At 46.5% G+C, this 27,949-nt stretch overlaps 3 protein-coding genes across 5 annotated transcripts; 2 read left to right on the top strand and 1 right to left on the bottom strand.

Annotated features, from left to right (window-relative positions):
• Positions 1 to 169: 169 nt before the first annotated feature.
• CCT3 (chaperonin containing TCP1 subunit 3) lies at positions 170 to 12,595 on the bottom strand. Its single transcript, XM_007437660.4, has 14 exons — positions 12,443 to 12,595; positions 9,383 to 9,444; positions 8,066 to 8,116; positions 7,888 to 7,950; positions 7,339 to 7,435; positions 6,419 to 6,536; positions 5,356 to 5,542; positions 4,543 to 4,692; positions 4,244 to 4,376; positions 4,060 to 4,141; positions 3,387 to 3,567; positions 1,866 to 2,111; positions 1,343 to 1,474; positions 170 to 525 (listed from the first exon to the last, which is right to left on the bottom strand). Exons 1-14 carry the CDS (start codon positions 12,471 to 12,473, stop codon positions 421 to 423), a joined length of 1,638 nt encoding a protein of 545 aa, XP_007437722.1. The 5' UTR covers positions 12,474 to 12,595; the 3' UTR covers positions 170 to 420.
• A 274-nt stretch (positions 12,596 to 12,869) lies between these two features.
• On the top strand, positions 12,870 to 20,792 carry TSACC (TSSK6 activating cochaperone). 2 transcript variants are annotated; one of them, XM_088151059.1, is made up of 6 exons: positions 12,907 to 13,004; positions 13,712 to 13,788; positions 15,451 to 15,519; positions 16,657 to 16,686; positions 18,824 to 18,982; positions 20,399 to 20,792. In XM_088151059.1, exons 3-6 carry the CDS (start codon positions 15,453 to 15,455, stop codon positions 20,623 to 20,625), a joined length of 483 nt encoding a protein of 160 aa, XP_088007185.1. In that variant the 5' UTR covers positions 12,907 to 13,004; positions 13,712 to 13,788; positions 15,451 to 15,452; the 3' UTR covers positions 20,626 to 20,792. The 2 variants fall into 2 exon arrangements, with proteins under 2 accessions (XP_025028608.1, XP_088007185.1); XM_025172840.2 differs by lacking the exon at positions 13,712 to 13,788 and having other exon boundaries at positions 12,870 to 13,004.
• Positions 20,793 to 21,358: 566 nt separating this feature from the next.
• SSR2 (signal sequence receptor subunit 2) lies at positions 21,359 to 26,573 on the top strand. 2 transcript variants are annotated; one of them, XM_088151060.1, is made up of 6 exons: positions 21,359 to 21,515; positions 23,043 to 23,197; positions 23,507 to 23,605; positions 24,756 to 24,864; positions 25,756 to 25,833; positions 26,118 to 26,573. In XM_088151060.1, exons 2-6 carry the CDS (start codon positions 23,043 to 23,045, stop codon positions 26,226 to 26,228), a joined length of 552 nt encoding a protein of 183 aa, XP_088007186.1. In that variant the 5' UTR covers positions 21,359 to 21,515; the 3' UTR covers positions 26,229 to 26,573. The 2 variants fall into 2 exon arrangements, with proteins under 2 accessions (XP_088007186.1, XP_088007187.1); XM_088151061.1 differs by having other exon boundaries at positions 21,491 to 21,538.
• The last annotated feature ends 1,376 nt before the right edge of the window (positions 26,574 to 27,949 follow it).

Below are 27,949 nucleotides of genomic sequence, written 5' to 3'. Positions count from 1 at the left end.
GGAAACCAGAATTGAAATAAAAATATGACAGGTACTTGAAGCCAGATCAATAATTGGGGTTTGCTGGGTGCAGTGTCTGAAAAAGTGCTTCTGGAGCTGTCCTTGAGATCCTGCCTGTCGCAAGAGGTCAATCTTGCTAATATTACAGAGGAGAAAGCAACCAAAAATATATCTATGAATGTGAAGGGGTATTTTTATTAAGAAAGCCACAAAGCAGCTAGAGTACATTTAAATAAAGTGTGTCTCCTCAACAGAAATGTGCTAATGCAGTGCTGCTCCTCCTTCCTCCTCTCCCTGACCAACTGTACACAAATTGGTATTTGGGTTTCAACACTCTTGAATCCAGGGGTGACGAACCACATCTCTTGAAATGTCATTTGGGCTCCTTCTGCGTCCAACTATCCCAGGTTTTCCAAGGAGTTATTCTTGGGCTGCATCTGGTGCTCCCGGCTGCTTACTCTGATCGTCACCTTTCTTCTTGTGGCCTGAAACAATGTCATCAATACGCAGGAGGAGGACAGCCGTCTGGGGAGGGAGGCGGCATGGTTAAATCAGGAACAAGAAAACAATCCTCAGCAGGGAAAAGTCCCACCCCCACACTCCCCCCAGCTGGGAGGCACTCAGTTTCACATTCTGGGGAAAGGCAGAATATCATTCAACTAAAATGGTTTAACAGATTTCATCAGAACTACAGTCCTGCCAATCGCCCAGTCAGGGGTATCTGCAGGATATGCTACAAAAAGTCAAGATGTAACTGAAGCTCTGTCTGTTTTTCAGGTGTGTTAGGCACACCTAAAAAAGAAGCAGGCGTTCAACTGCACCGCCGTGGCCACTATCTTGACTTTTTTGATCACACCCTGTGGATACCCCTGCACCCTGTCATTCCCTCGTAGTACACACAATGGTAATGGTTTTTCTGTATTTTAAAGTTTTGTGTATTTTTGACATAGATGGATTTCCTACTTCCCCAGCAACTCCCATTCTAATTTATTTTTTAATTTTCAACACGTCCTGCAGCTGGAAAGAATATAAGGTGAGCAGGAATGCAAGTACTACAAAAGGCATCTCTTGGCTGCCCCCATCACTCAGCTCAAAATACCAACTGTGTTTGCACAGGCTGGAACACAAAGTATCTCACATTAGGGAGCAGCTGCTAAGAATTATTTTGAACCCTATGAACTGGCACAAGTTAACAGTCCAGAAGAAGAGCAGTGCTAGAAAAGAACTTGGAGATAATGGGAAAGTTATTCCCAGCTCGCCCTTCTTCTGACCCCTTTCATCCCAAGGAAGCCTTGGGCTGCCCCAGAGTCACTCTTCTGGCCAAGGCTGCTTTCACCCTCACCTCGACAGCTGTCTTGTAGGTCTGCAACTTGACCGACAAGGGCTCCCAGATACCCAGGTCCTTCATGTCGGCTAAGGCTCCGGTCTCTCCATTTACGCCCCAGGTCTGACTGCCTTCTTGAGTGTGTTTTGCCTGTGAGCAACAGCTGTAGTTAAGTATCTCCAAACCAAGAACCTCACCCCCCCCCCAAATCTTTCACCTCCGCCACCCGACAACTTCAAAGGGATCACACCCATCCACCTCCTGCTCACTCCCAGATTTTTTAAAAGATATTTTTGACTGAATACTTTCCACAGTTGTTTGGAAACATTTCCGGGGACATGTTACATCTTGACCTACTCTTCCTACCCTCCTTTCCCATTATCAGTTCAATGACCACATCACTCCTCTCCCCCACAAAGCAATGATCACACGGCACCTTTCAAGAGGCAGGCAAGGCAAGAGCAGCAATAAGAGTGCAAGGTCAAGGATTAGCACTGCTGGCGATAAAAGGAAACTACCTGCTGGAAAAGGCAATGCTCACCCGCAGGGAAGTGAGGGCACGGATAGTGCTAGCACCACAGTTCTGAATGAGGGTCCTGGGAATAACTTCGAGAGCTTGGGCAACAGCACGGTAGGGCCACTGTTCCACCCCGGTCATGACTTTGGATTTTTCGGTCAAGGCGTGGGCCACGGCCATCTCGGAAGCGCCACCCCCTGGCACCAGCTGTGGGTCAATGAGGACGTTGCGACAGACCTGCATCGCATCCTGGAGATTGCGTTCCACCTCCTGCAGCAAGGAGAGGAAACCGCATGTGCAAAAGTTTAAGCCTCAAGTCAAAGCTGTTTGGCAAACCGGAGAGCAATTCGGAGGGATACTACAGAGGCACTCCAGAGTAATTTTTGTGGTAAGTAGGTAGCAAAAGGAGCTCTCCTTGGGGAGGCTGTGACTGTGTGAATCACTGCCTTCTCTCTCTGAATAAAAGCCACACCTCCAGCGATTCTGGGCCATGTCTGCCTCGGTAGCAAATCAAACAGTCCAACTCTTGTTTTATAGTCAGATTTTAATTGATTAATTCATTTTAATTATTTATATGGTATTGTTCTTTAATGGCTTGGGTTTGTGGTTTTAATTGTGAGTTGCCCAGAGTCACCTGTTGGGGGAGATGGGTGGCATACAAATTTAATAAACAAATGAACTCTTCCGGAGACCGATCCCCAGTAGCTGTTCTGTGCTGGCCTTCATAACTGCCGCAGCTGAACAGTGCTGAATGCACGCACTCACACATACACAAATACAGTATACAAAAAAGACTAGGCTTGTTCTTATCCTACCCTACTCCAGAAAGTTTAAGAATGAGGTGAATGCCTAATTTTAATTCTGAAAAAATGCACATCAGCTTTAAAAGGAGTTTACAAAGTACAGCTTTAGGTATCTGGGTATCTTCTTGAACACTAGATTGACCTGCCTGCTGCAGGCATCTCCCAGAACACCCTTCCGGTCCCTTGAGATTCTCCTGCCAAAATTCAGCTACAAATGGCCTTTTTCAAAGGTGAGGGCAGGAAAGGAAGCAGACAGCCACCGGGAGACCAACTGCTCTTATTCCAACTTTAACCTTCCCCACATCACAACAAATTGTGATTTTTCAAGAGCTGGAGGTTCAGACATGAGAATGATGATGATTGCTCTCCTGCTCTCATTCTCATCCTTTAAAACTCCAAAGTACCAGATAAAAACGTTCAGGCCCACCTCTTAAGGTAGCATCACCCAACAGTTTCCTGTAGCCCTGCAAAAGGCCAGGAGGCTGCACTGCCTCCATCAATACCTCCGGCATTGAAAGCCCTTGGACCAAATGCTCCAAAAGATCCACCGGAACAGTGGCTCAGGTAGGAGAGAGAGGCATCACTCACATTCAGTACTGACTGCAAATCAGATGTAAGAAAACCAACCCACGTGCTGCCTCTCCCATTTTCCCCAGAAAAACCGAAGGAAAGTTAGAAGCCTATGTCGCCTGCTACAGTCTCAGAGGTTATTCTCCTGGGACAGTGCCTGGAGGTTGCTCACCGCTAGAATCTCTTTGCTGGCGCCCCGGAGCAAAATGGTGCAGGCCTTGGGCTCCTTGCAGTCAGTGATAAAAGCAAAGTACTCATCTCCAATTTTCTTCACTTCAAAAAGCCTTGCGCCAGTCCCCACATCCTCTTCACGCAGCTCATCCGTGCGGCTGATGATACGAGCTCCACAGGCCCTGCCACAAAAAAGTAAGATTCCTCTAATGCTGAGCTGACGTTTGAGGAGCGGCTTTGGGATGCTAATGATACTCCATGTGCCTGCCTTTCCTTGGCAGCTGGTTTTACCCATCATGTTTTCCTGCCAGTGGCAAATTCAGAGAGAAGGCTCAGATGTGCATGAAGTTACCTGTCATGCAAAAAATGTACTGTAATGGCCCCTCCTTAATGCAAAACAGCCAGCATCTAATAAGTTTCTTTCCTGGACTTGCTAGAACAATCTGCTTCTTGTTCTGAGTTTACCATATTTCCTGAACTATATGCACAACTTACTCAAAGCCTTCCAAAATAGGTCAGAACTATTTCTCTCAGTAGCAACAGAAGCAGCAGCCATGCAAAAGAAATCTCTCCCTCAACTGTGATATTCTGCTATGATTAAGATTGCTGCTGCTGCTGCTCCTCCTCTAGGGACTAGTTTCTACTTCCTCTTGCAATAATTTAGGCATCTTCACCTTGCAATCCGGTTGTTGTCAGTTTTCCTCACCCGGCGGATTGCTGTGATGTTAGCTCTCATCAGGAAATGCTGAGCCAGGTCTAAAGATAAAAAAAAAAGTTTAGTTACATACCCTCCTTCCACAGGGAGATAAACAGAGCATTGCCAAGCCTTGTCTCAATAGCAATGGACATGTGCTTTACCCGAGATTCCTTTCTCTGTGATGATGAGGTCAGGTTTGACTTTGATCAACTGCTCGCACATCTGCTGAATAAATTCCTCTTCCATCTGTAGAATGCGAGCAAAGTCCTCCTCACGGGTTATTTCAATATCAGTCTGCATAAAAGGAGGCAAAAACTTCTGGGTGAGTTCACAATGATGGCAATACAATATTTGAACAATGTACAAACTTGCTTAAACAGGTACCATTTTCCCACCTATCTACTGTGTAGAATTTGGCTTTCTGAAAAACAGCAAAGAGAAGCTTCACAAGGTGACAGACCTGACTCTCCCCCTTCTTGTACTCCAGCGAACAGTCCAGCAAAACAATACGCGGGTTCTTGATGGTGCGGCGCATGCGGGGATGAGTGATATCTTTATTGATCATGACCCCAGGCAGGACACACGAATCCTCAATAAAACCACCAGGAATCTGAAGATGACAAAGGGCTATTCAGACTTCATAGCAAGAGCCACTGGATTTGCTTCTAGACTGAACATCTCTCAGGGACACATAAATGGGTAAGGACGCAACCATTTACAGACTGCTATCTAAACCACAATGACCATCAAGGCTTTCCAACTGCACACTCTGCCTGCATGCATAACGTCCTGAACATCCTTTTCAAAGAAGCAACTAACTGAGCCAGGTCCTCTCCTGATGATCTGAAAGTAAGTTTGACTGTTATAAAATGGCAAATCCTTTTTCTACAGAAGTGCACACTGATCAAAATGTTCATTCTAGAACAGACAGGCTTAGTCAACTGGAGAGAGGGTTTTTTCAGAGCTCTCCCTTCTTGAAGAACAACTACTCACAGTAAGGACACGTAGCCTTCTACTACTTTAAGACTGAGCACTGGCCCAGTATTCTACACTGACTTCTCCAAGTTACCAGACTTTTACCTAGCCATGCTGTCTGAGTTTCGTAAAGGTGGAGATCCTGCGAATCTTGTGTGTAAACTGGGACTACTAAAAAACAACATACATACTATCTTATTTCCACAATATAAGGCAGTATCAGTTTTGATTTTGATTCTTCAAATCTCTTTCCTCCAGAATCCCACCCCAGCTACAGAAATCCATTTCTTCTTTGTACCTTTTCTACTTTAGCATATTTCTTGATGTCAATTTCCTTCCTGCCGTTCTCTTCAAACTCCACTGTTTTGACTGCATCAAGGGCAATACTGCAGGCCAGATCTGACCAACGATTTATAGCCTTGGTACTGATGGCACTGTTGATGATTTTAAGCATGGTCTCACGGTTGCTGACATCAACTGCAGTGCTGCAAAAACCAAGCATAAGCCCATTGCCCATTATCCAGAAGTCAATCAGAGACTACAAGCACCTTCCAAATAGCCAAGGACAAAGGAACTCTCCAGACATTTGCTGACCTTTCAACTTTCAGGGTCCTTCCCCTAGACATCTGGGAACTGAGATTTCGTATGTACATCAATCCATCTTTATAAAAAATCTAGCTAAACCTGGTGCACACCAGGGTTGTTGACTAATCAACTCCAATTAACACATAATGTTCAGGAATAATGGGCAGGATAGTCCAACCTATCTAGAGGAAACCAGGTTAGGGAAAGCCAGGCTAGCCTCTTTAGAAAGCTGTGCTGGCGTGACTTCATTTTAAAAGTAATTTTGATTTGTAGAACTTCTTTATTTATAAAGATGCTTTATAACAAATCCAGCCAGTGTTCCATCTTGCCCAGCTTTATCTAACACAATTAAAAAGTCCCTTCCAAGGACTGTGGTGGCAAAAAATCAGGAGGAGTCTAGTAGCACCTTTTCCAACTAACAAATTTTAGCTTTTTGTGACCTGCAGCTTATGCTAGTCAGAATTTGGTAGTTATTTTGTTAGTTGGAAAACACATTGCCAGACTTCTCCTGATTTTTTTTCCAAGGACTCGGGAAGAGAGAACGAATGAGCATTTACCAAGTACCGACCCTGGGACTTTCCACAGATGAAAAAAAAGGGCATCTATCATCTAGAATGAAAATTAGGCTTGCTTTTAAATATAGTGCATGGTGGTGGTCCTAATCCATCAACACAAGCCATTTCCCCCTACTGCTGCTCCTTCAAATGCTCAGAAATACATCCCTAAATTCCCTGCATTCTCCACATTTCTTCCTAGTATTCCCCCATTCTGCTCACCTGATTCTTTTCAGAGCGCTGATCATGTCATCCAGGGCCTTTCGATATGCACTAATGATTACTGTTGGGTGCATCTGCTGCTCTAGGAAATGTTCTGCCACTGATAACATCTCTCCAGCTAAGGGAGGAGAAGAGACTGTGACCACTGTGCCATTTATTTGAATCACCATGCGAACAGAAGCACTAGAGTATCTTTCATGGCCCAACAAAAATGTCAGTTCATACTAACATCAATGCATCAGAATTCCACACAGTAACACAAGAGAGATGTATTTTATCACTGTGGATAAGTTATGGGAACACATGCAAAGTTGTTAGTGCCTCGCAGGGCCTTTAAGGCACTGTCTTTTATCACTTGGCCATCTATCGGATGATCTGAGATGGAGGCACTCAACGAAGTTGGAATACAACAACAAAAAGATCTTCCTTTTGACAGATGCACTGCACTAGATTAACAGATAATTATCCTTTCTTATTCTTGCCAATTCCAAGTATATTAAAAGGATTGGTTTCCACTTAGGAACTCCTTATGTATTTTATTACATATTTCATTTCTATCCTGTTTTCTGTCCAGGAGCTCAAGATGGCTTAAATGGCGTTCCTTCTTCTTTTTTCAAAACAACCACCCTGCGAGGGTAGGTTGGCCCAAGAAAGAGTGACTGGCCCAAAGTCACCCTCTGGGTTTCATTGGCTGGGAGGGAGGGGGGAAGACTAGAATTTGCGGATGCCAACTGGCAGCTTAACACAAATTAACAATTTGAAGCAATCCACTGGGAGGCAAGTGGATTTTGCTTACTTACTCATGCTGAGATCTCCCTTTATGCCCCTTAATGGTACTAAGTATATCTCAATAGATTGACAACCTTAAATATCTGGTCATCTAATGTACTTGCATACTTATCCACAAACGCGCATCTTACCAAGAATAATCACAGATGTGGTCCCGTCACCCACTTCTTCATCCTGAGTACGGCTGATTTCTATCATGGATTTGGCAGCTGGATGCTGTACTTGAATCTGTAATGAAGGAGAGATGGATGGATGCAAACAGTTAACACTGGAGGACACCTGCTCTCTGGAGACTTACTAGATTCTCCTAAACACAAGGGTGCCTAGAACTAGATCAGCACCAGATCCCAAAGAAAGGGATCCTTAACACTGAACCAAAAGGAGGAAAGGGAAACCTAGGGGAGGAGCAGGGTTCAGAGCAACACAGAGCAGAGTGCAAGGCAAAAGAGAAATAGCACCTGGGGCTTACAGTTTGAGTTCCGCACATATTTCTGCACTCAGAAATTATAACCATTTTAGCCATTAAAGAAAATGAACTTCTGGGATATCTCACTAAGGTGAAATTCTCACCCCACATCTTTAGTCAAGATTCTGACTAAAAATGAAGTATTGGAAAACCATCTTTCAAATGATGCCAGTCTTTTGGATAAGCATCGGATGTTGTTATTAAAGTGACTTACTTCTCTAAGAATAGCATTGCCATCATTTGTCATGACGATTCCACCCATTGGGTCCAACAGCATCTGCATGGGAGATTCAGGGAACTCTTGTTAGTATCCACAAAATGCAATACAGTATAAGCTGATTCAGGTTATCTCTTGTGAGCTAATGAAGCAATGAGCGGAAAAAAATCCTCACCTTCATCATGGCCCTTGGTCCTAAGCAGGTTCTGATAATATCAGCAATAGTCTAAAATGAGAAGAGTTACAGAACAGCAACATGATTTCAGAGGAAAAACTAAAGGACAGGCAAGAAACCATTATAATATTTATGCCCTGAATTTCAAAAATGTGGGAGAGAAAATAGCCTCTCTTTCTGCTAAGTTATGTCATTATGGAATATGCATGAACAGTTCAAGAGGAAACTCTCACTAACAAAATATTGATGAAATGTCATTTTGGTAAATTTCCTTCTTATTAATTTGTTTTTGTCCACCTAAAGCCCTGCAACATTTTAATATCACACCATGAGGTTGCCAAACCTGAAGGAGGTACATCTTGGCTTTTTCCGTGCAATTGGCAAGCAATATCTGAAAGATGACATACTCTGCTTCTCAACAAGAGGGAGGCCAGGCAATTATTAATCAGCCACACTCTAGAGCAGGGTTCCTCAACCTTGGCAACTTTAAGACGGGTGGACTTCAACTCCCAGAATTCCCCAGCAAGCCTTGCTGTTGAAGTCCACCTGTCTTAAAGTTGTCAAGGTTGAGGAACTCTGTTCTAGAATTTTCTTTCCTGTTGCCTCTTCATTCATTTTTCTTCTTGTATTATGTTTATTCAACTGTGAACTTGGAAGCTACAAACTACCTTATATTTTAACGTGTGTACAATGCTTAGAAAAGTTGAAGCATTTTATAAAAACTGGATCTATATTTATCTGAAATGAAGTTTAACTTTTCCCCAAAATAATTAACCTATAAAATGGGGTGAACCACAAAATAAAATTGTTTGGTTTTGCACCCAGAACAGCCACTGTGCTTGGAGATCCTGCCAAACATTAATTTGGCTGAAACTAAGTCCAGAGGAATCCTGGAATTATTTTACAGGGCAAGGAGGGTAAGGCAGGTATATGTTGCAAGCACAGCAACTAAACATAGTAACAACTGCATTATATATAACCTACTTAGCAACTGGTTCCTGTGAATTTCTTTCAGTGAGATTAGGGCAAAAACCCATTTAGCATTCACAATAAATGCTACAAAGCATATTAACTTTAAAAAATTAAAGAGCCACCTCCTAAACCTCTCAGGTTTTTTTGTTTGTTTGTTTTTTGCTAAGCTCACTGGTACATCTATTATACTAGAATGTCCAAGACTTAGAGCTGGATTTCCTCAATAGACATGCAGCTTTAGAACAGTAAAAAATTATCGTCAACCCAGTTCCCATACTCTGTGGAGCTCTGAAGACAAATGTACACACTCCACTTCTCTCCCATACATTTTCCTGGAATCCATACCTTAGCAGCATTAATATTTCCAGTCTGGACTTTTCTTCCAGACTCACGCTTTGTGTTTTGACCTAAGATGAAAACAGAAAAGAAAAATAGCTATTTGATCAAATAATCAAATCATTCATCCAAAGAAATCCAGCATCACTTTCTTTAAATGCCCACCTCCTCTTTACCTCAACTGCAAGCAAATCTATATGTCAACTTGTATTTTTTTTCCTTTTATTTCATTCCCATTCTTAGGCTTTTGTGTACACGATAAAGCTCAATGTGATCATCCAGAAGCAACTGCATACTACAATATTTTTATGCTTTCTTACCCAGAAGCATATTCCTTCATGTTCAAAAGAGCGTACCACATAAATGGAAAGACCATAGCCTCTAAATATATTTTATACATTATGCACTATCTTAGCATATGATTTAATCCATTATTCTCTCAGTTTAAACTATGCAGCTGCCTATCTTGCCTATTTCTGCAACCTGTGATTTCCTCTGCAGCCAGAAGGAAATCACAGCCTTATCAGGCCACTTCCCCTGCCCCATCTGTCCAGCTCCACAAGTCAATACATAGCTCAGCTCTCTCATTCTGATACTCATTTTATGAATGAAGAAGAATCCAATAGAGGGATTAGCCAATTCTGAGGATAGTAAAACAGCAACAACAAAACCCTCCTATTCAAAATAACTAGGAAAAAGTACAAAAATTGAGATGCATGGAATATAGGGGAATATTAAGGGACAAGCATATGAATCAAGACATTACAGAGTGATATTGACTTCCCACAGTCCTTTTTGAAATCTCTTATACATGAAGTATAATATTACAGTAGGAATTTAATGAAGAGCACATCTCTTAATATTCCCCACAAAGAGGGCAGAGTAAAATTGAAGAATCCGAGAAACATAGGGAGGAGGTTGGAGTTCAAGCAAAGGATTCTGGATTTGAAAATAGTCAAATGCATTGTAAAGTGGCATTAGGGAACCAGTCAAGTGGTCTTCAACTGGCAAGGAAACTTAATCAGCTACAGGTAGCCAAGTATCACACAGCCTTAATGCTACTGCAAGTAAGCTGTTATATATGGCAGCTATTACACATGGCAGATTCAAGAAGCTCCCTGAATAGCCAGAATGGTTAAATTCCTGTGAATTAGCTACTGTAGTGTTCTCTGGCTGGGTTCACACAATATATTTAATTAGCCAAAAGACATAGTGGTTACGGTCTCATAATTCACCCAGCTTGGTCTGTTTTCTATAGCTTAGCATGTTGTGTGAATTCAGTCCATTTGGCTGGCTTAGGGTCTGATGCCCTATGGGGACACCCAAAATGAATTAATCCAGTAACCACCTTGAAGAAATTGTGAAAACCCATTAGTTAGTTTTATAGTTCAAAATATTGTACAAACCCAGAAAATTTGTTATTCAATAACCAGGTTAAATCTGTTGTGTGAATGCAGCTGATGTTTCTGTAACTATCAGTGGGGAGAAAGAATAACCAATATTTTGTTCCATTTATCATTTCACACTTAGAAGTTGCAATTGCATAACATGCTAAACTGGCTTAGTTTTTACTCTGGTTATTTTTTGGGTGGCTTAGCCTGGTTTAGGGTTCCCTGTGTTGTATGAACCTACAAAACTTAACAACATTCAATGCATGTACTAATTTTACTCATTCAGTGAAAAGGTTAAATAAGCATCTCCAGTACTACAGCTCTACAGATTACAATTCCAGGACATTTTTGGAAGGGACTCACAGTTGTCCCTTTAAAGTTTGCACCTTATTTCAGGTCCCTCATTTCCTAAACCATCTTTCCTCCTTGCCCAGTTTCTGAGCTCTTCAAACAGGAGGAACTAATGGCACCCAATTAATCAGCAGGAACAAGGGGCCAGTTGCTTCTTTCCCACAAAACATGGCCTATCTCTTGCTGTTCTTTCTCCTTTATTACCTCAAGTCTCTTCTGCTGGTGAGACACCCCCTATCTCTTCCTCCTTCACATCTAATCCTGCAGTTCCTCTGCATCACAACAATTAAAAAGGGGAATTGAGGAAATCAGTCCCAGTAAAGTCAACTAGGTGGGTGGGTTCACACAACCTGCCACACGTAGATCATGGGGGGCGGGGTCTTAACATGATGGGCAGGCCAATCCCACTGAGAGAGTTTACCATTACATGTATTGAACCGACCCAAAAAATGGGTTAGTTCAGGAACCAGACTGGAGCAGATGTGTAAGGCCAGCCTGACACTTTCACAAACTCTAATCACATCCCAAACGATCCTCCTCCTGGCTACCAAGGAAGAGGGTGTGGATTTATTCTCCACAGAGACCAAGGGTATGACAAGAACCAACAGGTGGACGCTTTACAGAGGGAGATCCAAACTCAAAATAAGGAGGAATTTCCTAACGGGGAGAACCATTAAGCATTGGAATATGACCTCTGGAGCGCTCCACTGCAGGTGGTTTTCAAGCAAAGGCTGGACAGCCATTTGCCTGGGACGGTCTGAGGATTCCTGCCCGGGCGGGGGTTGGACTAGATGATCTCCAGGTCCCTTCCAACTCAGTTGGAAGTCAGTAACCTGCTGAACCCAGCCTTTGGTGAGATCAGGACTCCCAGAGAAGAGGAATCTTCAGATCTGACCACGCCTGGCCCTGTGCAGCCGTTTACTGAATTTATCCCCTTTCAGGATTTTTTTTTCTCTACTTGGACAGTCGACGCCCCTGTACCTGATACGCCACCTGCCCCTAAGAAGACGCTAGAGGAAACAAGAGGACTTCCGTCGCTCCGTTTTTTGGGGGGGGGTCCCAGAGAAACGAAGCAGAGAAATGGGGGGGCTGCTTCGTGGGGAGACTTTCTGGGTACAGGTGGAGAAAGAGAGCGGAGATCGTGAGAAGAGAAAGTAGATTTTCCCAGATATGCAGCTGAGGGAGGTCAAAGTAGGGGCGCAAATGAGGGGGCGAAGGGACCCCAAAACACGCTATTGGGAGGGGAAAGCTGAGGGGAAAGAGATGAGGGATCACTCAGGGTGGGGTCTCTCCCCCCAGCCCACCTCGCGGCTCCCCTCAGACTCACTGAGCACGAGGACGGGGCGCTGGCCCAGCATCTTCCCGGAGAGGCGAGGCAAAAGCCGGCGAGGAACCTTCTGGAGGAGGAGAGGAAAGAACAAGAGCTCGGAGGGAGGGGGAAAAACGCCGTTTCACCGCGCTCGGACAACCTATCCTGCCCGTTGCGGCTGCTCCTCCAATCCGCACCCGCGGTGCCTTCAGGACAGCCAATTAAGACGCGCCTCCTTTCCAGCGACTCCCCCCACTCTCCTGACAGCAAGGTACGTTGAGAGAACAACGGCTTATTCTCCGCCTCCTTCCTCCTCGGCAAGCGTGCTTGGGCAGGGCGCCACAGGAGAAAGACAGTACGCATGCGCATCCCTTCCCTTCTCACTCAGCTGCGCCTGCGCACAAGGTGGAGTTGGCTGCGGTACGGCGCCTGCGCGGGAGGTGGAACGTTGAAGGGCAGGGAAGGCAAAACGCGCGTGCGCATTAGCGGCGGGCAGCGGTTAGGTGGATGAAGTCTTCACGACAGCGGCGGCCGCTGCAGCTCTTGTCGCGCTCCGTTCCCGACCGACCGCAGCCCAGAGGCGAGTTTGGGGGAAACCTCCAAAAGACGGCGAAATTCTGCCTCGCCTAAGCCGGGGCACGGCATTTACGTGTGTCTTTCGCCGCAGGAACGTCGTGGGGATTGCGGTCTGGCCTTCGGGCCGAGTCACAGTGCTCCCGGCCGAGCCCCGCCCTTCATGCCAGGAGGCATGATGGGAACTGTAGTTCGCTCCTTGTCCTGACACGTGCCCTCTGTTCTAAAGTGCAGAATAGGTCGTGAGCGCCGTGAGAAACCCGGATTAAGTTCGGGAGTTTTCTCTGGCTTTCTTGCAGGCTGCCAGATGCGCAACTCATGTTGTCGATTCCAACCCTCTAAAAAGCTTCTGTTTGCTTTTGTCAAATTGGAACAAGTTGAATACTGAACACCCTGTTGACCACACGCTGGACACAAGCAGTCTGATAGGGCTGCCAGTTCTCGGCATCACACCTCAAAAAGATTCAGACGAAATCTGGCTGCCTTTGTGGGACGCTGAGCCATGAACCACCTGCCCTGTGTTGTAGAAAGCTCAGCCGGTGTGGTTGGTCTGAGGTTTAGTGTGTCAGACAGATCCAGATACAGTAATTGGATTGATTCAGTAAGCATAGTTCATTTAAGTATGGGTAAGCCTGTCGTGCAACATCTTGAGTTCAGAAGTAAGACAGACTGCATCTTCTCACCTGCCCATCTATCCTGCTTTCATATCCTTAGGCTGGATTTACATCACACACTTAATTCAGGTTAACAATGTGACTCCTGTATTTCCATAACCCAGGATGCCCAAAGAGGTAAAAATTTTAAAGTTTAAAGTGTTTCATACAACCTGAGATGGGGGTCAATCTGCTGAACCACAAATAATCCAATCCCATTTTGGGACAGGTTCAGAGAAGGGCAGTGCAGGTGGTCCAAGGACTAGGTACAAAGTCCCTGTGAAGGATTCTATGATCCTGGGAGAAAAAGCAGGATATAAATTAATAAGTAATTAAGTTTAAGGTAAATTAAATCCAATTGGGAGGGAGCAGCTTTCCAGCCTGCAGTTCAATTATTTATTCAGTTATTATTGCAATTTATATGCTGCTCAATTCCAAAAAGGCTCTGGGTGGCACAGATCAGTGCAAAACTTGGCCTCCCCCAAAGTTGTGTACCACTGAAACAATAAAGGTAGTCCTTGTTTAGCGAGCACAATTGAGACCGTCAACTTGGTTGTTAAGCGAAGCGGTTGCCAAGTGAAACCATGACTGTGCTTACGATCTTACTTCAGCTCTCCTTGGCTTTACAGACCTGCAAAGTTTGTAAATGCAAGAATTGGTCATAAGGTTACTTTTTCATCCCTATCATAACTGCAAAAGGTTGCTAAATGAGATCTACCTGTAGTTCCAAACTAAGTGTGAATAAATAATCACTTCAGGTGTTTTGGAGAATGAGTTCCTCTCATGTAGTTGTATTAACTTTTTGTTTGTTGTTTTGTGAGAGGAGGTGAAGAAGAGACCCCTGGAGCCTGATAGCTGTGGGGCTTCTCCTCTGTTCTGGAGACAAGTCTGAGATAGCTGACCTGCTGACCTGACCCAGTATAAAACAGGTTCTTTAGCTTTTCCCAATCCTGGGATTGAACTTTAAACTCTCAGGTGGGAAATGAGGACCAGGAACTCATCTCAAAAGACAAAGGAAAGGAAATGGCCAAGCTCACACGTTATACTAAGCTGTTGTATGTTTAACCATAGTTCATTACCCAGAAGTCCCAGTTTGCCTCCCAGAATTTCCTAGCCTGCTTAGCCACTGCTGAGAATTCTGGGAGTTGGATCATATATCTGGATGATGCCGAAGATGAGGAAGATCCATTTATCAAATATACCATAGAGATCTCAGTTCATGCACTTTGCTAAACCATAACTTATGAATTACCGATCCCAGGGGCTGGCACATATCACATGCCAAGCCCCCACCAGACTAGTTGCCTCAGGGCTTATCTTAGGGATAGACAACCAGTGGATAGCCCACCCAGCATGGCCAGTGGTGAGAGATTTTGGAAGCTACCATGCAAGAGAATGATGAAGGCCACAAATCGCCCGCCCCTGGCTTAGGAGAGGGCACAGTACGGATTAGCAAGTAGGGTGGCCTTTGCCTGATAGGGTGCAAATGCGGGAGATGGGTCCTGGGGTGGAGGGGAGACAAATGGAAGGGAGCCGTCCAGAAGATTTCAGGTTGATGCTTCCCAGTAGTCTTCCCTTTGGTCCCCCAGGAGACTCTGCCTCTGAGGATCCCTTTTTGGAATGCTCGTCTTTCTTTGGCTTGAGCTAAGAAGCGGAGCCTTTCCAGGGCATATCAGAGGGGAGCTTGTTCTCTGGTTTGGGAATTTTCTTCTGGTTTTGTCTTTCCCCTGTCCTCCCCACAGAGGCTGCTGCTGACATTTCCTGCTCCTTATCTTCATTGGATGGCTCTCCTTTTTCTAGGCATGAGTTCCAGTCCTGTTCGGATGGAGCCAGACTTAAACCCCCAGGAGGAGAAACAGCATCGGAAAAGTAGGTGGGCCTCCCCTGACCCTCTTTCCTGTGAGCAAATGCTTAGACCAGTGTTTCTCAAGCTTGGGAACTTTAAGGTGTGTGAACTTCAACTCCCCATGCTGGCTGGGGAATTCTGGGCGTTGAAGTCCACACATCTTAAAGTTCCCAAGCTTGAGAAACGCCGGCTTAGACAAAGGAAGTTGTCCAGGTGAATTATGCACCCCAGGAGAGGATAGGTCAGTGGGCCATGTGGCCTGTCTCCCACCCAGGCCACTCCCAACCTGACATCTGCTGGAGGCCTTGGACTTCAATTCCCATGTTCCCCAACCAGTGTGGGCAAGGTCACCTTGAGTGGAGGAGGAGGAGGAGAAGCAAAGTCCCACACCACTGGAGGCCACCAGGTTGCAGAAGGTGGAGATGGAGGTGAACAAGGCTGCAGATGAGAAACTACAAAGCTCTCTCAGTGGGTTTACTCCCACATCACCCTAACCAGGTTTACTTTAACAATGATTTGTTGAATAAGCCAGTGGCTGAGTTAATGTTATCGGCTATGCTGTAAAGCCTGGCTTCCAAGCACAGTGGCTGGGTTTAACATACCAGAACCAGTAGATCTTCCTTGTGCACTGAACCTAGCCTGAGTTTGCATAACTGAAAGTCTCTGAGTTTGATTATGGCTTAGCATGATGTCTGCACCCAGCCACTCATTGTGAACTGCAGTTTCTGGCTTAGAATGTTGTGCAAGTGCAGCCTTTTGTGATTTCTTCAGTAAACCACAGTTAATAAATAATGGCTTAGCACAGTGTGCCTGTTGATGCTGGATAATGTTCCTAGAAAGGCGGTGAGATTTCTAGCAAAGTACGCCTACATGTTACCCACCTGCTTTCCAAAGTAGGGTGTCATCTGCAGATTGGTGCTTTTCTCTCTCTCCACAAAGAGATGCCAGAGAAAGAGAACCTTTCTGCGTGCAAAGCAGGGCCTTACAACTGACCATCTGAATGTCCGTGTTTTAATTCACATTGCTTTTAGGAAGCCAATTAGTGGAAAAGCACTAATGTTTTTATGTTGTTCATCTCTGTTTATGGCAAAATAAAAATATCTACCAAATCAATAAGAAGAGCAGTGCAAGCACGAACAACGATTACTGTTTATTTCCAGGTACCCCAAGAAGATCTTCGCAAGCCCCACGTAAGTGTTTCAAGTTTTGTTCTGTATTAATAGATTTGCAACTGAAAGCTGCTTTTGTTATTGAGAACTCTCTGATTGTTGCAGCAGTTTGACCTGCAGGAGTTGGTAGCCAGGTTTCTTGTGTCTGGAGATCCAGGTGCTGTTAGAGGCATAACAGCTAAGTGCAACTCTTAGTCCCAGCGGAACTGATCGATCTCAAGGGAAGAATGTTAAGTGACACCTGAGAAAGTTTTCTTTTGAAATCGGAGATGCGCCTGGGTTTTTCCCCCAGGAAAATGCATATTGGCCTGCAGCCTTAAAGGCCTCCAGTTTTGTTAGCTTTTAATTAAAACCACCACCAGGCCATGCTGTTTACAGGTAGTCCCCAGTTTAAGAATGAGTTCCATTCCCAAGATCTGTCCTTAAGTCTGATTTGTATGTAAGCTGGAACAGTATTATTGTATAATACTGTATAAGTAGTATTGTGTATTTAACTCAAATTTTGCTACAGTAGGCTCCGTTCTTAACTATGGGTCATCCTTAACCCCGTTGTTGTTAACCCGGGGACTACCTGTACTTGTGTTGAACAGGATTGATTGACAGCAGGTATTTGCAACTGAACTGTAGTTCAGAAGCTGCACAGCTCTTATTGCTGTGTCTTTGACCCAGCGGGAATTTCTTGGCATAGCAACTTTTCTACCTCAGTGGATTGTTGTTATGGGGAAAAATCAGAATCCCATGTGCACCATTTTGAGACAGTGTCTAAATCTAACAATTGTGAGGAAGAAACCAGACTACAAACTAACCCATCAGGATTCACCTCTCATGCTTGGCTGAACAGTTCCTTAAGGTCTCTCTGTTCTGTGCAAGCACAGCCAATGAGTGAATCCTGGAACTGCAGGCCTTCCCCAGCCTGGGGCCAGGATATTGTAGATTGGTGTTTCTCAACCTTGGGAACTTTTAAGATGTCTGGACTTCAAGTCCCAGAATTCCCCAGCTGGCATGAGGTGGGAAACTGAGAAACACTGCTGTAGATCTTTGGATTTGCAGCCCACCCAATGACTTGTTTGGGGAAGGGTAGAGTAAATGAAGGCATTGTGAACAAAACCTTCAACAAGCCAAAGTTAAAACTGAGATATTCCCACCAACTTTGAAATCAGGCATTTTGTTTTTGATCATAATTCTTATTTTTCAGGCGTGTTTGCAGGGTAGGATCAGCAAAGTCAGCCTGGCAGCCATGACAGTGTGATCAAAACTCTGCCTGGTTTTTGCACCATTGCAGCCACCATGTTGACTTTTTTGACCCTACCCTCTAGGCACCCGTGTTATTTTTATAGAAGTTGGAAGTGGCAAGATCCATCTTAAGAGGCAGTCTCTGTTTTCACTCTGCTAGGAGGAAAGGCCTCTTCCTTGACATCTGGCGCTTTCTTCCGCACTGTGTATTCTCATTGCGTAGTGTCCCTGGCTGGTTGATTCCTCCGTTTGTCTGTCTGTCACGCCATCCATCTGTGACAAGGTTCTCAAGGTGATAGAGACAATGTTTGGGGAAAAAATTTTTTTTGAAAGTCACCAAATGCAGTTTAATGACCTAAATGAAACAAGATGAAAAGTGAGAGGCAAAAAAAGTGGTTTCTGGTCTTCTGAAGTGTACTAAGAGGAGCCAAACATGCCTTCCTAGGCTGCTGTTACTGAAAAGGTAACCATCAGTCAAGGCCTTTTGAAACCTAAGGGTTCAATACGTGTAAACCAGGGCATCTGGGGGGGAGGGGGGTCAGAAAAGTCAAAATGGCAGTTTTGATTGGTTGTGGCTGCCCTCTTGATATTTTTGACCCCCTTGTGGACATCTCTGGTGTAAGGACCAAAAAAGCCATTCAGTCAAGTGAGAATGTAATGATGAAATGACAGGATTCTGAAAATCCTGGCCAGGAACGCTATTTTTATTGGACTCACTAATTGTGCTAAACCCTGATTAGCTTGCTAAATAAACCACAATTTGCCTATATTTGCACATTAGGCTAAGCTAAAATTAAGCAAAGCATATCCTGGTTTAGCACATCTTTTCCCAAGCCAGGGATTTCTCCCCCACACTTGGAAGGCTTCGAGTTTTTAGCAGCATCACGCTTGGTCTTATTCTTGCCTCCTTTCTCTCTCTAAACAGGAGAAGACTTCGAAGGCCCTCCAGCCACTTCTTTTAAGCCTTTATGTCCTGCGAAGCCCTCCCCCAGTTTTCTAGAACTCCCCTCAACTCAGTGGAGGCCCAGTCCAGTCCTGCCTTACACCCAGGCCACACGGACGGGGAAAGGAAGGCGACATTTTTGTAAGGATTGTCCTCCGTGTGTGTGCGGGTAGCTGAAATCCTGGCAGACAGAACACAGTGGTGGCTAGCCTCTTCAGCAGTGGGAATGCAAGTCGAGCCCAAAGTATGACAGACACATTTGCATTTATAAGCTGCTCTTAAAGGTCAAGCTTTGGACGGAGGGCTGGGGAATGACGCAGCGCTGTCTGTCTTCAGACTGGCCAGGTTAGCTCAGCCTGAGGATGATGGGGGTTGTAGCCTGATGGTCTGCTGGGAACAGGTTCAGGAAGGCGTGCAAAGCATCACTTCATTCACACACTAAACTAAATCATAACATGGCCTTGGCTTCCCATCTGCATGGACACAGCCACTATGGCTTAAAAATCAGGCTTACAGCTTATTGTGTTGTAAGAACTCAGCTAAGTGTGGCCTGTTCCACAAACCATGTTAGCACAGTGAGTGAATGCAGCCAAGGGTTTGTTTGTTTATTTATTTATTAAATTTTTCGACCGCCCATCTCCCCCCAATGGGGGAGATTAATTTAGTATCACGTGCAATGGTTTGCACATGATACTAAACCATCATGTGATTGTTTGTTTTGCTACAGTGAACTCAGTTGTTAGTTTGTAAACCATGACTTACGGCATGTGTGAACTAGACTAGGCTTCATTTACATGTTCATGTTCAAAGCAAAAAAGTGTAGCATGGCATGAAAAGCAGTCACTGGAATGGCCTGGCTAACACATAAGTTTAAGTTTCAAGGTGGTTTGTTTGATTTTGGCCTTGTGTGCCACCTGAAACTAGCCACACCGTTAGGCCCAGGGAAATAAGCCTCACCAACCAGCCAAGGATTCTCTTTTGAACTGGTTGCATATGCGGGGGAGGCCTCGGTTCTCGCTGTTCTCTGAGCCTGGTGGCTTTCCTGCAGTCCCCTAAACAAGGAACCATGAAGGAAGAAACCCAGCCGAACCACGAGTGGCAGGCCAAGCTGCCATATACCAGCAGCCGGCAAACTCCCCTGCACCAGCACCGACGAAGTTACCTAGCGGGGCAATGAAACGTCAGCAAGCAAACCACCAGGCTCAGAGAACTCAAGAACCCAGATGTTCAGTCCCGAGCTACAAACGTTCTCGACAGTCGATTCTTTCTCTCTCTCCCTCCCTTGACTGGTTTGCACACATCCCTAAGCCATTATAGCTGGACTCAGAGATCACACAAAGCCCAGAGTAACCACATTATAGCTTAACGTTATGCAAATTAGGCTTCTGTGACATTCAGCAAACCATGGCTTAGCATTATGTACCGTTTGGAAAAGCTCCAGAGCTGACGGCTCTGACTTTGTTGCCCGAGGTGGAGCCAAGGGGGTGCCTTCTCGGGAAGGGGCGGCCGCAGCCAGTCATCCTTTGCCTGGCCCCCGCCCTGTCTCCTCTTTTCCAGCTCCCGACCACCAGCCGCAGGAGTGCTTCGGCCTCCTTGAGTGCCTGCACAACAACATGCAGGTGCAGACCCAGATCGCGCAGGAGCAGCTGGCCCTGCTGGAGGACATCCGGGAGTCCGTGAACCTCCTCCTCTCCCAGCAGGACAGGCAGAACGGAGAGCTCCGGGGCCAGCTGGAGCAGCACACCCCGAGGGACCCGGCCTCCTCCCCGCACCCCGTCAGCTAGTAGGGAGTGCCCTCGCCCCCTCCACAGCGCAGGCCGTCTCCGAGCAGCCGCCAGCCCCGTACAGACGCCCTCCGGGAGGCAGCAGCACCCAGGATGCAAGATTTCGGGGCTGGGGACTGACTGGCCGTGCAGCCAGCGCCACGCAAATAAAGCGCTCCTTATAACGCTGCCCTGTGGCTGTTTCCTTCCTTCGCCAGAGATCCCCCCCCCCCCCCGTGACCCCAGAGGCACGGGATCCCTTGCTGGGTTAGTGCCGGAGAATTCCTCCATTTCGGAAACACGCAGCGCCCAAACAACAGGCAGGCCTGGCGGGGCAGCCGCAGCAGCACAAGCCGCGAGCGACCCAGCTCTGGCACGTGTGAACGCAGCCTGGAAGGCCACTGAGGTGTTCGCCCCTTTGCTTCCCGTTGGGGAAATGCCTTTCAGCGGCGCAAGGGAGCGCTGGGGTAGGGGAGCGAAAGCAGCGTCGTTCCTTCAAAACGTGTAGAAAACCGGTGCCCTTGTCAGCCAACAGCGATTTTACGGTCTGCGTTTCAAGGCACTGATTTTCAGTTCTTTGCACTTTGGGGGGTTTTGTTTTTTTCTTTCAACGGCTAAGTTTTCATTTTGAGGGAGTAAAACTGCTTTCAGAAACCAGAACCGCCTCCGGTTTCGGGGAGAGCCGCCGCCTCCTCCTCCTCCTCCTCCTCCTCCTCGCGCCGCGGGAGGCGCCGTCCCGAGTTCTCCGCGGCCGGGCAGGAGCGGGCGCTGGCCCGAAGACTACGTATCCCAGGAGGCCCGGCGGCGGAGGGGGAAGCGCGTGGCGCTCCGGGGGCGGGACTCGAGCCGCGCGCCGGAGGTTGCCCAGCGCTGACGTTCCCTTCCGTTCTGCTGGCAGCTGCGGAGCAGAGGTGGGGGCCGCGCGGCCGAGGAGGTTATTCTGGGGAGGGGAGATTGGCGGGGCAGAAGGCGGAGACTCCGGTCAGGCGGTGCACATTGGGGAGGGGGGCTTTCTGGGGGGACGAAGCGGGGGGGTCTCTTGGCGCGGGGGTGCTGCGCGAACGCTGCCACGCTCCCCCGCCGTCCGAGCCTCTGCCGGGGCAGGACTACAGCTCCCATGGTCCCCAGCCGGCCTCCGGGGCGGGGGCGGAGGGGGCCGCCCCCCCCCCCCGCTTCTGCTGCCGGAGTTCCTGGCGAGGCCGGGGCGCTTTCGCCCGCTGGCGCTCGGGCGGCCCTAGAAACGCTTCGCCGTCCGTGAAGTCGGAGATTCGTTCGAGGCTGAGCGGCGATTTTCGTCTTTGCTTAGCCGGGCGGCGAGGTCTTGATCAAAACGTGGATGGGTGGAATTAACTGAGGTACAGACACAGCACGTGAAAAGAAGGGAAAAGGGGATCCTCTTTTATGAAAACGCGTGTAGCTCTTGAAAGCTACAGCAAAGTGTTTTCTTCCTTCCGAAGCTTTTTTCGCACGGGCAAATGTGATGCTCGTCCCCTGCAATTAATTCAGAGTTTCTTCTGTTGGGGGAGCGGCCTGGCATTCCGTATTCCTTCAGCAGGCGATGGCTTTCCCTCCCTCCCGCCCTCCTCTCCTGCATCCTTTCTGCTTGGCAGCCCTTGCTCCCCTCCTCCCAGAGACAGCCTTCTCGAGGCAGACCTCCCCCCAGATGACATTTTTTGGCAACGGTGTGGAAAGAGCTTGGGTTGACTTACCCTAGGATGTTTTTTCTTTCTTTTTAATGATAATTTCATCGAAAATTATGTTATGCAATCTACATAGTATAAAAATACATAAAAGAAAAAAATTACTAAAAAATGCAGAAAAAGTAAAAAAAGAGAACAGAAAAAAGAAGAAACCTCCTCCTTCATCACCAGCAAGTATAATCAACATTAACAACTTATCACTATCGCTTAAAATAAAACCAAGTATCTCCTCATCCCACACCGCACCCCTTTCTCTATAAACCAGCCTCTAAAACTCATCATGTTTTTTTCGGCTTCCTACTCTAGCCTATAGCCCTGAGATCTCGTGATTGCCTCCCATCCAAGCCCTAATTAGACCCAACCTCATATAATTTTCTGAGATCGGCCAAGAATGGTTAAGCGCTGCCACCTGTATAAAAGTAAAGTCTCCTTTAAATTGAGCTTAATCCTATGGGTATATCCTGTAGCTTTCTTGGCGACGATGGGGAAGTAGACTGCAACTGCGCTCTTCCAGGATGTTTTTGGGATTTCCCAGTCTAGCCTCAGAGCCCTGGGATTTCCTAGTGGTCTCTCATCCAAGTACTAACAAGGTCTGAACCTGCAGCCACCTGCTGTGGCTAAAAATAGATCAGTACTCTGCTGCTTCTCTGTAAGTGATCAGGGTCTCAGTCCTGGAAGTTTGGCAGTGTTTTTCTGTTTTCTCCAGGAATGTACTCATCCCGTTCTTGTTCCTTCCAGATGAAGCTGCTGTTTCTTGCCTTCCTGGTCATCTTCTCTTCGGCCCGCTGTGAGGAAGGGGCCAGGCTCCTGGCCTCCAAGGCTCTTCTGAACAGATATGCAGTAGAGGGCCGAGATCTCACTTTGCAGTACAGTATCTACAATGTTGGTTCCAGGTACATCCAGAGGGGTCAAGGGGATGTTGCCACTTTTCTTTCTGGGAATGCTGCAATTCCTAGAGGGCTGGGATATGTGGACTGCCTGTACTGGCTGTTTTAAAGGGGAAACTTTTTGGCCACTCGCTTTGCTTTAACTCATCAAGTCATAGTAACTGATTTGGAGTGCAAACTCCATTCAGTCTTAGACGTGACATAGAGGGGCAACGCATGTTGCAAAATCTACCCCAACCCCACCTTCCCATTGTCAGACCGTGAAATAATGCTGTGTTCCTGCTGTCTCCTTCCTTTCCCTGCTGGGGGGTTTAGCGCTGCCTTAGAAGTCGAATTGTCAGACGACTCTTTCCCCCCAGAAGACTTTGGCATCGTCTCTGGGATGCTCAACGTGAAGTGGGACAGGATTGCACCGTATCCTTTTCTGGAGGACCCCGGATTGACTTTTATTTATTTGATTCAATTTGGATGCCAAACAACTTTGATTGTGGAAAGCTGGCAGGAAGTTGCCTCATCTAACGACCATGGGATTCAGTTAACGATGGCAACCAGGACTGCATGGATTGCTGTCGCTAAGCAGTGTAGTTGCACTTTACGACCACATTGCTTAGCAACAGAAATTCCGGTCTGAATTGCCGTTGTAGGTTGAGGACCACCTGTAGCACTAACCTACGTGGCCTTGGTTTCCTGGTCTGGTCTGTTTGAGGGGCTGACATATTCCAGCATAGTGTGGGAATTCAGCAGCTGGTTAAGCTTCCTATGTGAACATGGCCAGTGTGGAAAGATGCTGTCACAAGGCATGTACAGCCTTTTCACTTAAGTTGATCCCAAACATATCCCTGATGTTTACATGAATGGATGTTGGATTTTGCTGGTTTTCAGTGAGCAGCCCAATCTTTGAGTCATTTGGTTGTATTCCTACCAGATACATCAAGTCCTGATTCACTTAAGCAGTGCTTTTTGGAATAAGATCCTATTGACTAGGCTCACATGAGTAACAGTACAGGTAGTCCTCGACTTATGACAGTAATTGGGGCACTTCCTACTGGCTTCCCATAACCAAAGTGAGTGGGGAAGCCGGCAGGAAGTTGCAAGTCCCAGGCTGGCAGGCAAGTAAGTGGCTGCTGCCGGGCGGGGCACGGAGCAAGAGGGTGTGCTGGGGTGGAAGGAGGTGTGTGAGAGGCACTATGCAGGTCAGGGAGGGAGTGTGGGTGCGGGAGACTTATCCCAGTGACTTGCTAACTTCCCTGCCAGCTTCCCCATTGACTTTCTGGGGAAACTGGCAGGAAAGGTTGCAAATGGCGATCGCATGGTCGTGGGCGCTTGGCAACTGGTCGTAACCGCGAACAGGTTGCCAAGCGCCCAGATCCCAATCACTTGACCACGGGGGTGCTGGGATGGCTGGAACTCTGTGGACTGGTCGTAACCACCATTCATTCAGCTGTCATAACTTGGAACAGTCGCTGACCAAATAGTCATAGGTTAAGGACTGCCTGTATCCCAAAGCACTTTTTTCTGCTGCTTTCACCCATGTGATTGGCTTCCTTAGCATTGAATTGCTCAGGGCTAGCAACGTGTCCCACACTGTGGTCCTCAGGCCGCTGAAGGCTGGCTACTTCAACTTCACATCAGCCACAATCACTTACCTGGTGCAGGAGGGGGGACAGGTGGTGGTAAGTCACAGGTGCCTTGGCCTGAGGCCACAGTCTGCAGGTGTACACTTATTAAGTTAATTAGTTACGTCTTAGGCAATATTTATTCTAATATTGGTTACTCAAGCAATATTTGATGTTACAATATTTTGATAATGCAGTATTTGAAGTTGCCAGTGGCCTTTTCTTCCCCTAATTCTATAATTTGTGCATGGAACTTGGAAAGGATTCTGTGCATGCCAAGTCTTGACCCACAATGCTGTAGGAAGCTCATTCTGACTCCTCTGTAAATTGGCTGGGTTGATGATTCCTATTTCCCCTATGAAAATTGCCTGCTGAATTCACGGTATTGGGGGATATTGAATGAGTTTCGCTATGTTTCTAGACCATCCTATTTGACTTTTTGGCCTCCCTCCTGCAATGATGAGTGGACTCCAAATGATGCTGAGCGACCCTTCCCAGCAGCCTCAGCCATTGTGGCCAAGAGGGAATAACGCTAGAAATTGTAGCCCGGCAATGCTTGCTTGGGCACAGATTCTCTGCCTCTCTAACCTGGATCTTGCCCAGCTCCAGGAATAAATTCTCCTTTAGCATTTTGTTTTCTGGCAAGGGAAGCAGGGCTGCTGGGTCTTTCCTTTTTTCATGTTATGCCACCTTGTCATCCCAAACTGAGGCAGCAATAGGAGATTTATTGGAATTTGGGATTGACTGGCTGGGGAATTCTGGGAGTTGAAGTCCGCATGTCTTAAAGTTGCCAACGTTGGGAAACACTGATCTAATCCAAGGGAAGCAGGTCAGTGAGTTTGGGGACAGGAATCTTGGTGAGCTCTTTGGTGATTTGGGGACAGAGTTTTGGGGTCCTGGCCTGCAGGGATCCCATAAATCAAGACCCCTCTCAATCTTTCTTGCTAGGTTGGCTTCACCAGTGCCCCAGGGCAAGGAGGGATCCTGGCCCAGCGCGAATTCGACAGGAGGTTTTCGCCACACTTTGTAAGTAATCTGATTCACTCTTAGACTGCTAAATCCCATAGCTGGGAATATCTGAGTAGTGTTTGGTGTACAAAACCTGGGTATTCTCCAGAAAGCTGTTTTTCTTTCCAAATGTGCCAAACCAGCCATCCCAGGAGAACACCAGAAAGTTCTGGGACTGGAGCACCACGCTCGTGTAAATGGTCCTCCCCCGAGAAGCCTCTGCTAATAGCAGACCAGGTGGGTGGGTAAACTGGTCTCAGTTTCTCTCACGCTCACTCCTTTGCTTCCACCCATTTGTAAAGCTGGACTGGGCAGCCTTTGGGGTCATGACTCTGCCTTCCATCGGCATTCCGTTGCTGCTGTGGTACTCGAGTAAGAGGAAGTATGACACCCCCAAGAGCAAGAAGAATTGAGCCACCGGGTTGGACTGGACACCCTCCTCATCCCAGGGACCTTGGGCAGAAGCGGGAGAATCCAGGGAGCTCTGCTCATGGAGGGCCTTTCTCTGCCAACTGAGAGTTTTTTGCAGCTGCAGTTTGAAAGGAAAAAAGGAATACTTTCCCCCTTAATACCACCACCCCCCTCCATTTCTTCTCTGTATGAGACCCGCTTTCCTCTGTCAAAAAGGATTCTGCAAGAAAAGTGGTTCACATCCCTGCTAGAGGAAACATCGGAGCCATAACAAGGTTGAAACCTGGAATTGCTCACTATCTCCCTGAGAGATCTCTCCGATCTGTCGTGGCAGATTTTTTTTTTTTTTAAATAAATCTTAAACCCTGAATTGGCTGTTTGATGGGATTTTTTTCCTCTCTCTTTCTCCTTTCATCAGCCAGGGCTGAACAGCACATTAAAGAAAAATACATTGCGGGCAAGTACATATGCGATCTATATTGGATGTAGGTTTAAAAATAAAGGACTGTTGTGTAGAATCAAAATGCGAGACCCAAAAGCAAATAATCAAGGCTTCATTGCAGTGTTTATTAAACAGTACATACTGGAGGGGACCCCACCAAGGGATAGTGAGAGACCCCCCTGCAAACAAAAGAGATCCACTGATAATTATACATTTCAGAAAGGGGGAAAGGAAAAATGATGCATACGTGCATATTTATATGACGATGCAAGCATATGTAAGTAAGTAATAGATCTGGAGTTACTTTCTGCCCCTCTGCTATCTAATAACTACAAGGAAAACAACAGCCTGACTGAGAAGAAGAAACAAATCGGTTCAAATGCCAGGAAGAAGGCATCCTCCTCCAAGACAGTGCTCTGGGGATGTTTCGATAAGGTCTTTACAACTAGCTTAGTTCACACCAGCTCCACGGTTGCTGCACTTTTATGTTTCAATTTTATTTAGGCGCTCCCATTCATCTGAAGACTCTAAAACCATTTTCCTCACCTAGAAATGTATTTTCCTCCAATAGGATGGGAAAAAGAACTGCTCTGCATTCATTTCAGTTCTGCAAGCGAAAACGTGTTTCAAAGCAACAAGTTTGCTGACGGCGTGAGATAACATGCTAAGCTGTGGTTTGTTGAATTAATTTCAACATAGCCAATACGTTAAGCTATAAACCACAGTATAGTGGTTAAGATGCTGGCCTAGAATCCAGGAGGGGGGAGTTGTAGTTCCGCCTGAGGCAGGAAAGCCGGCTGGGGGACTCTGGGCCGGTCCCTCCCTCTCGGCCCAGCCCACCTCACAGGGTGGTTGTGGTGGGGAAAATAGGAGGAGGAAGGAGTATTAGGTATTTTTGCTGCCCTGAGTTATTTATTCTAATAATAATAAAATAAATAATAATTGCTAAGTAAATCACAGCATGGCTTCATGTGAAGTATGAACACAGCTTTCTCGGAAAGAGGCAGGATTTAAATCTGAAGGCCACAAGGAACATATTGAACTATAAATCGTGCAATTGGGGACCAGATGTTCGTTAAAATAGGGCTGGTGAGTTGGCAGCTTGCTACATCACGTGAACACAGCTAACGTGTGAAATGCTCGTCAGGTCTTTGGCGAAGATGGCCTTGTGAAATGAGCCGTTATCCTGCGTCTGGTCATCCTTTTCGAGATCGCTTCGCCTTCTCTTTTACTCTTCCATCCCTGAGCAGGGATGATTGTAAACCATGTGGGATGGTTAGT

The sequence above is a fragment of the Python bivittatus genome, unplaced genomic scaffold (assembly GCF_059951505.1).
Source record: "Python bivittatus isolate LINGU-HERP-01145 unplaced genomic scaffold, Pbiv_v1 ctg000660_np1212, whole genome shotgun sequence".
Classification (NCBI taxonomy): domain Eukaryota; kingdom Metazoa; phylum Chordata; class Lepidosauria; order Squamata; family Pythonidae; genus Python; species Python bivittatus.
This window is presented reverse-complemented; position numbering and strand designations above follow the sequence as displayed.

What these genes read in the sequence shown, in the direction of transcription:
- CCT3 (XM_007437660.4), bottom strand. Translation starts at nt 12,473, where the DNA reads ATGCTGGGCCAGCGCCCCGTCCTCGTGCTCA. An exon ending in GAAATATTAATGCTGCTAAG is followed by an intron (nt 8,117 to 9,382) that starts GTATGGATTCCA and finishes TTCTCATTTTAG; the next exon opens with ACTATTGCTGATATTATCAG. An exon ending in AATATGCTAAAGTAGAAAAG is followed by an intron (nt 4,693 to 5,355) that starts GTACAAAGAAGA and finishes TGTCATCTTCAG; the next exon opens with ATTCCTGGTGGTTTTATTGA.
- TSACC (XM_025172840.2), top strand. Translation starts at nt 12,932, where the DNA reads ATGAAGTCTTCACGACAGCGGCGGCCGCTGCAGCTCTTGTCGCGCTCC. An exon ending in CGACCGACCGCAGCCCAGAG is followed by an intron (nt 13,005 to 15,450) that starts GCGAGTTTGGGG and finishes TCCTTTTTCTAG; the next exon opens with GCATGAGTTCCAGTCCTGTT. An exon ending in AAGATCTTCGCAAGCCCCAC is followed by an intron (nt 16,687 to 18,823) that starts GTAAGTGTTTCA and finishes CTCTCTAAACAG; the next exon opens with GAGAAGACTTCGAAGGCCCT.
- SSR2 (XM_088151060.1), top strand. Translation starts at nt 23,043, where the DNA reads ATGAAGCTGCTGTTTCTTGCCTTCCTGGTCATCTTCTCTTCGGCCCGC. An exon ending in AAGTGGGACAGGATTGCACC is followed by an intron (nt 23,606 to 24,755) that starts GTATCCTTTTCT and finishes TGAATTGCTCAG; the next exon opens with GGCTAGCAACGTGTCCCACA. An exon ending in AGGAGGGGGGACAGGTGGTG is followed by an intron (nt 24,865 to 25,755) that starts GTAAGTCACAGG and finishes CTTTCTTGCTAG; the next exon opens with GTTGGCTTCACCAGTGCCCC.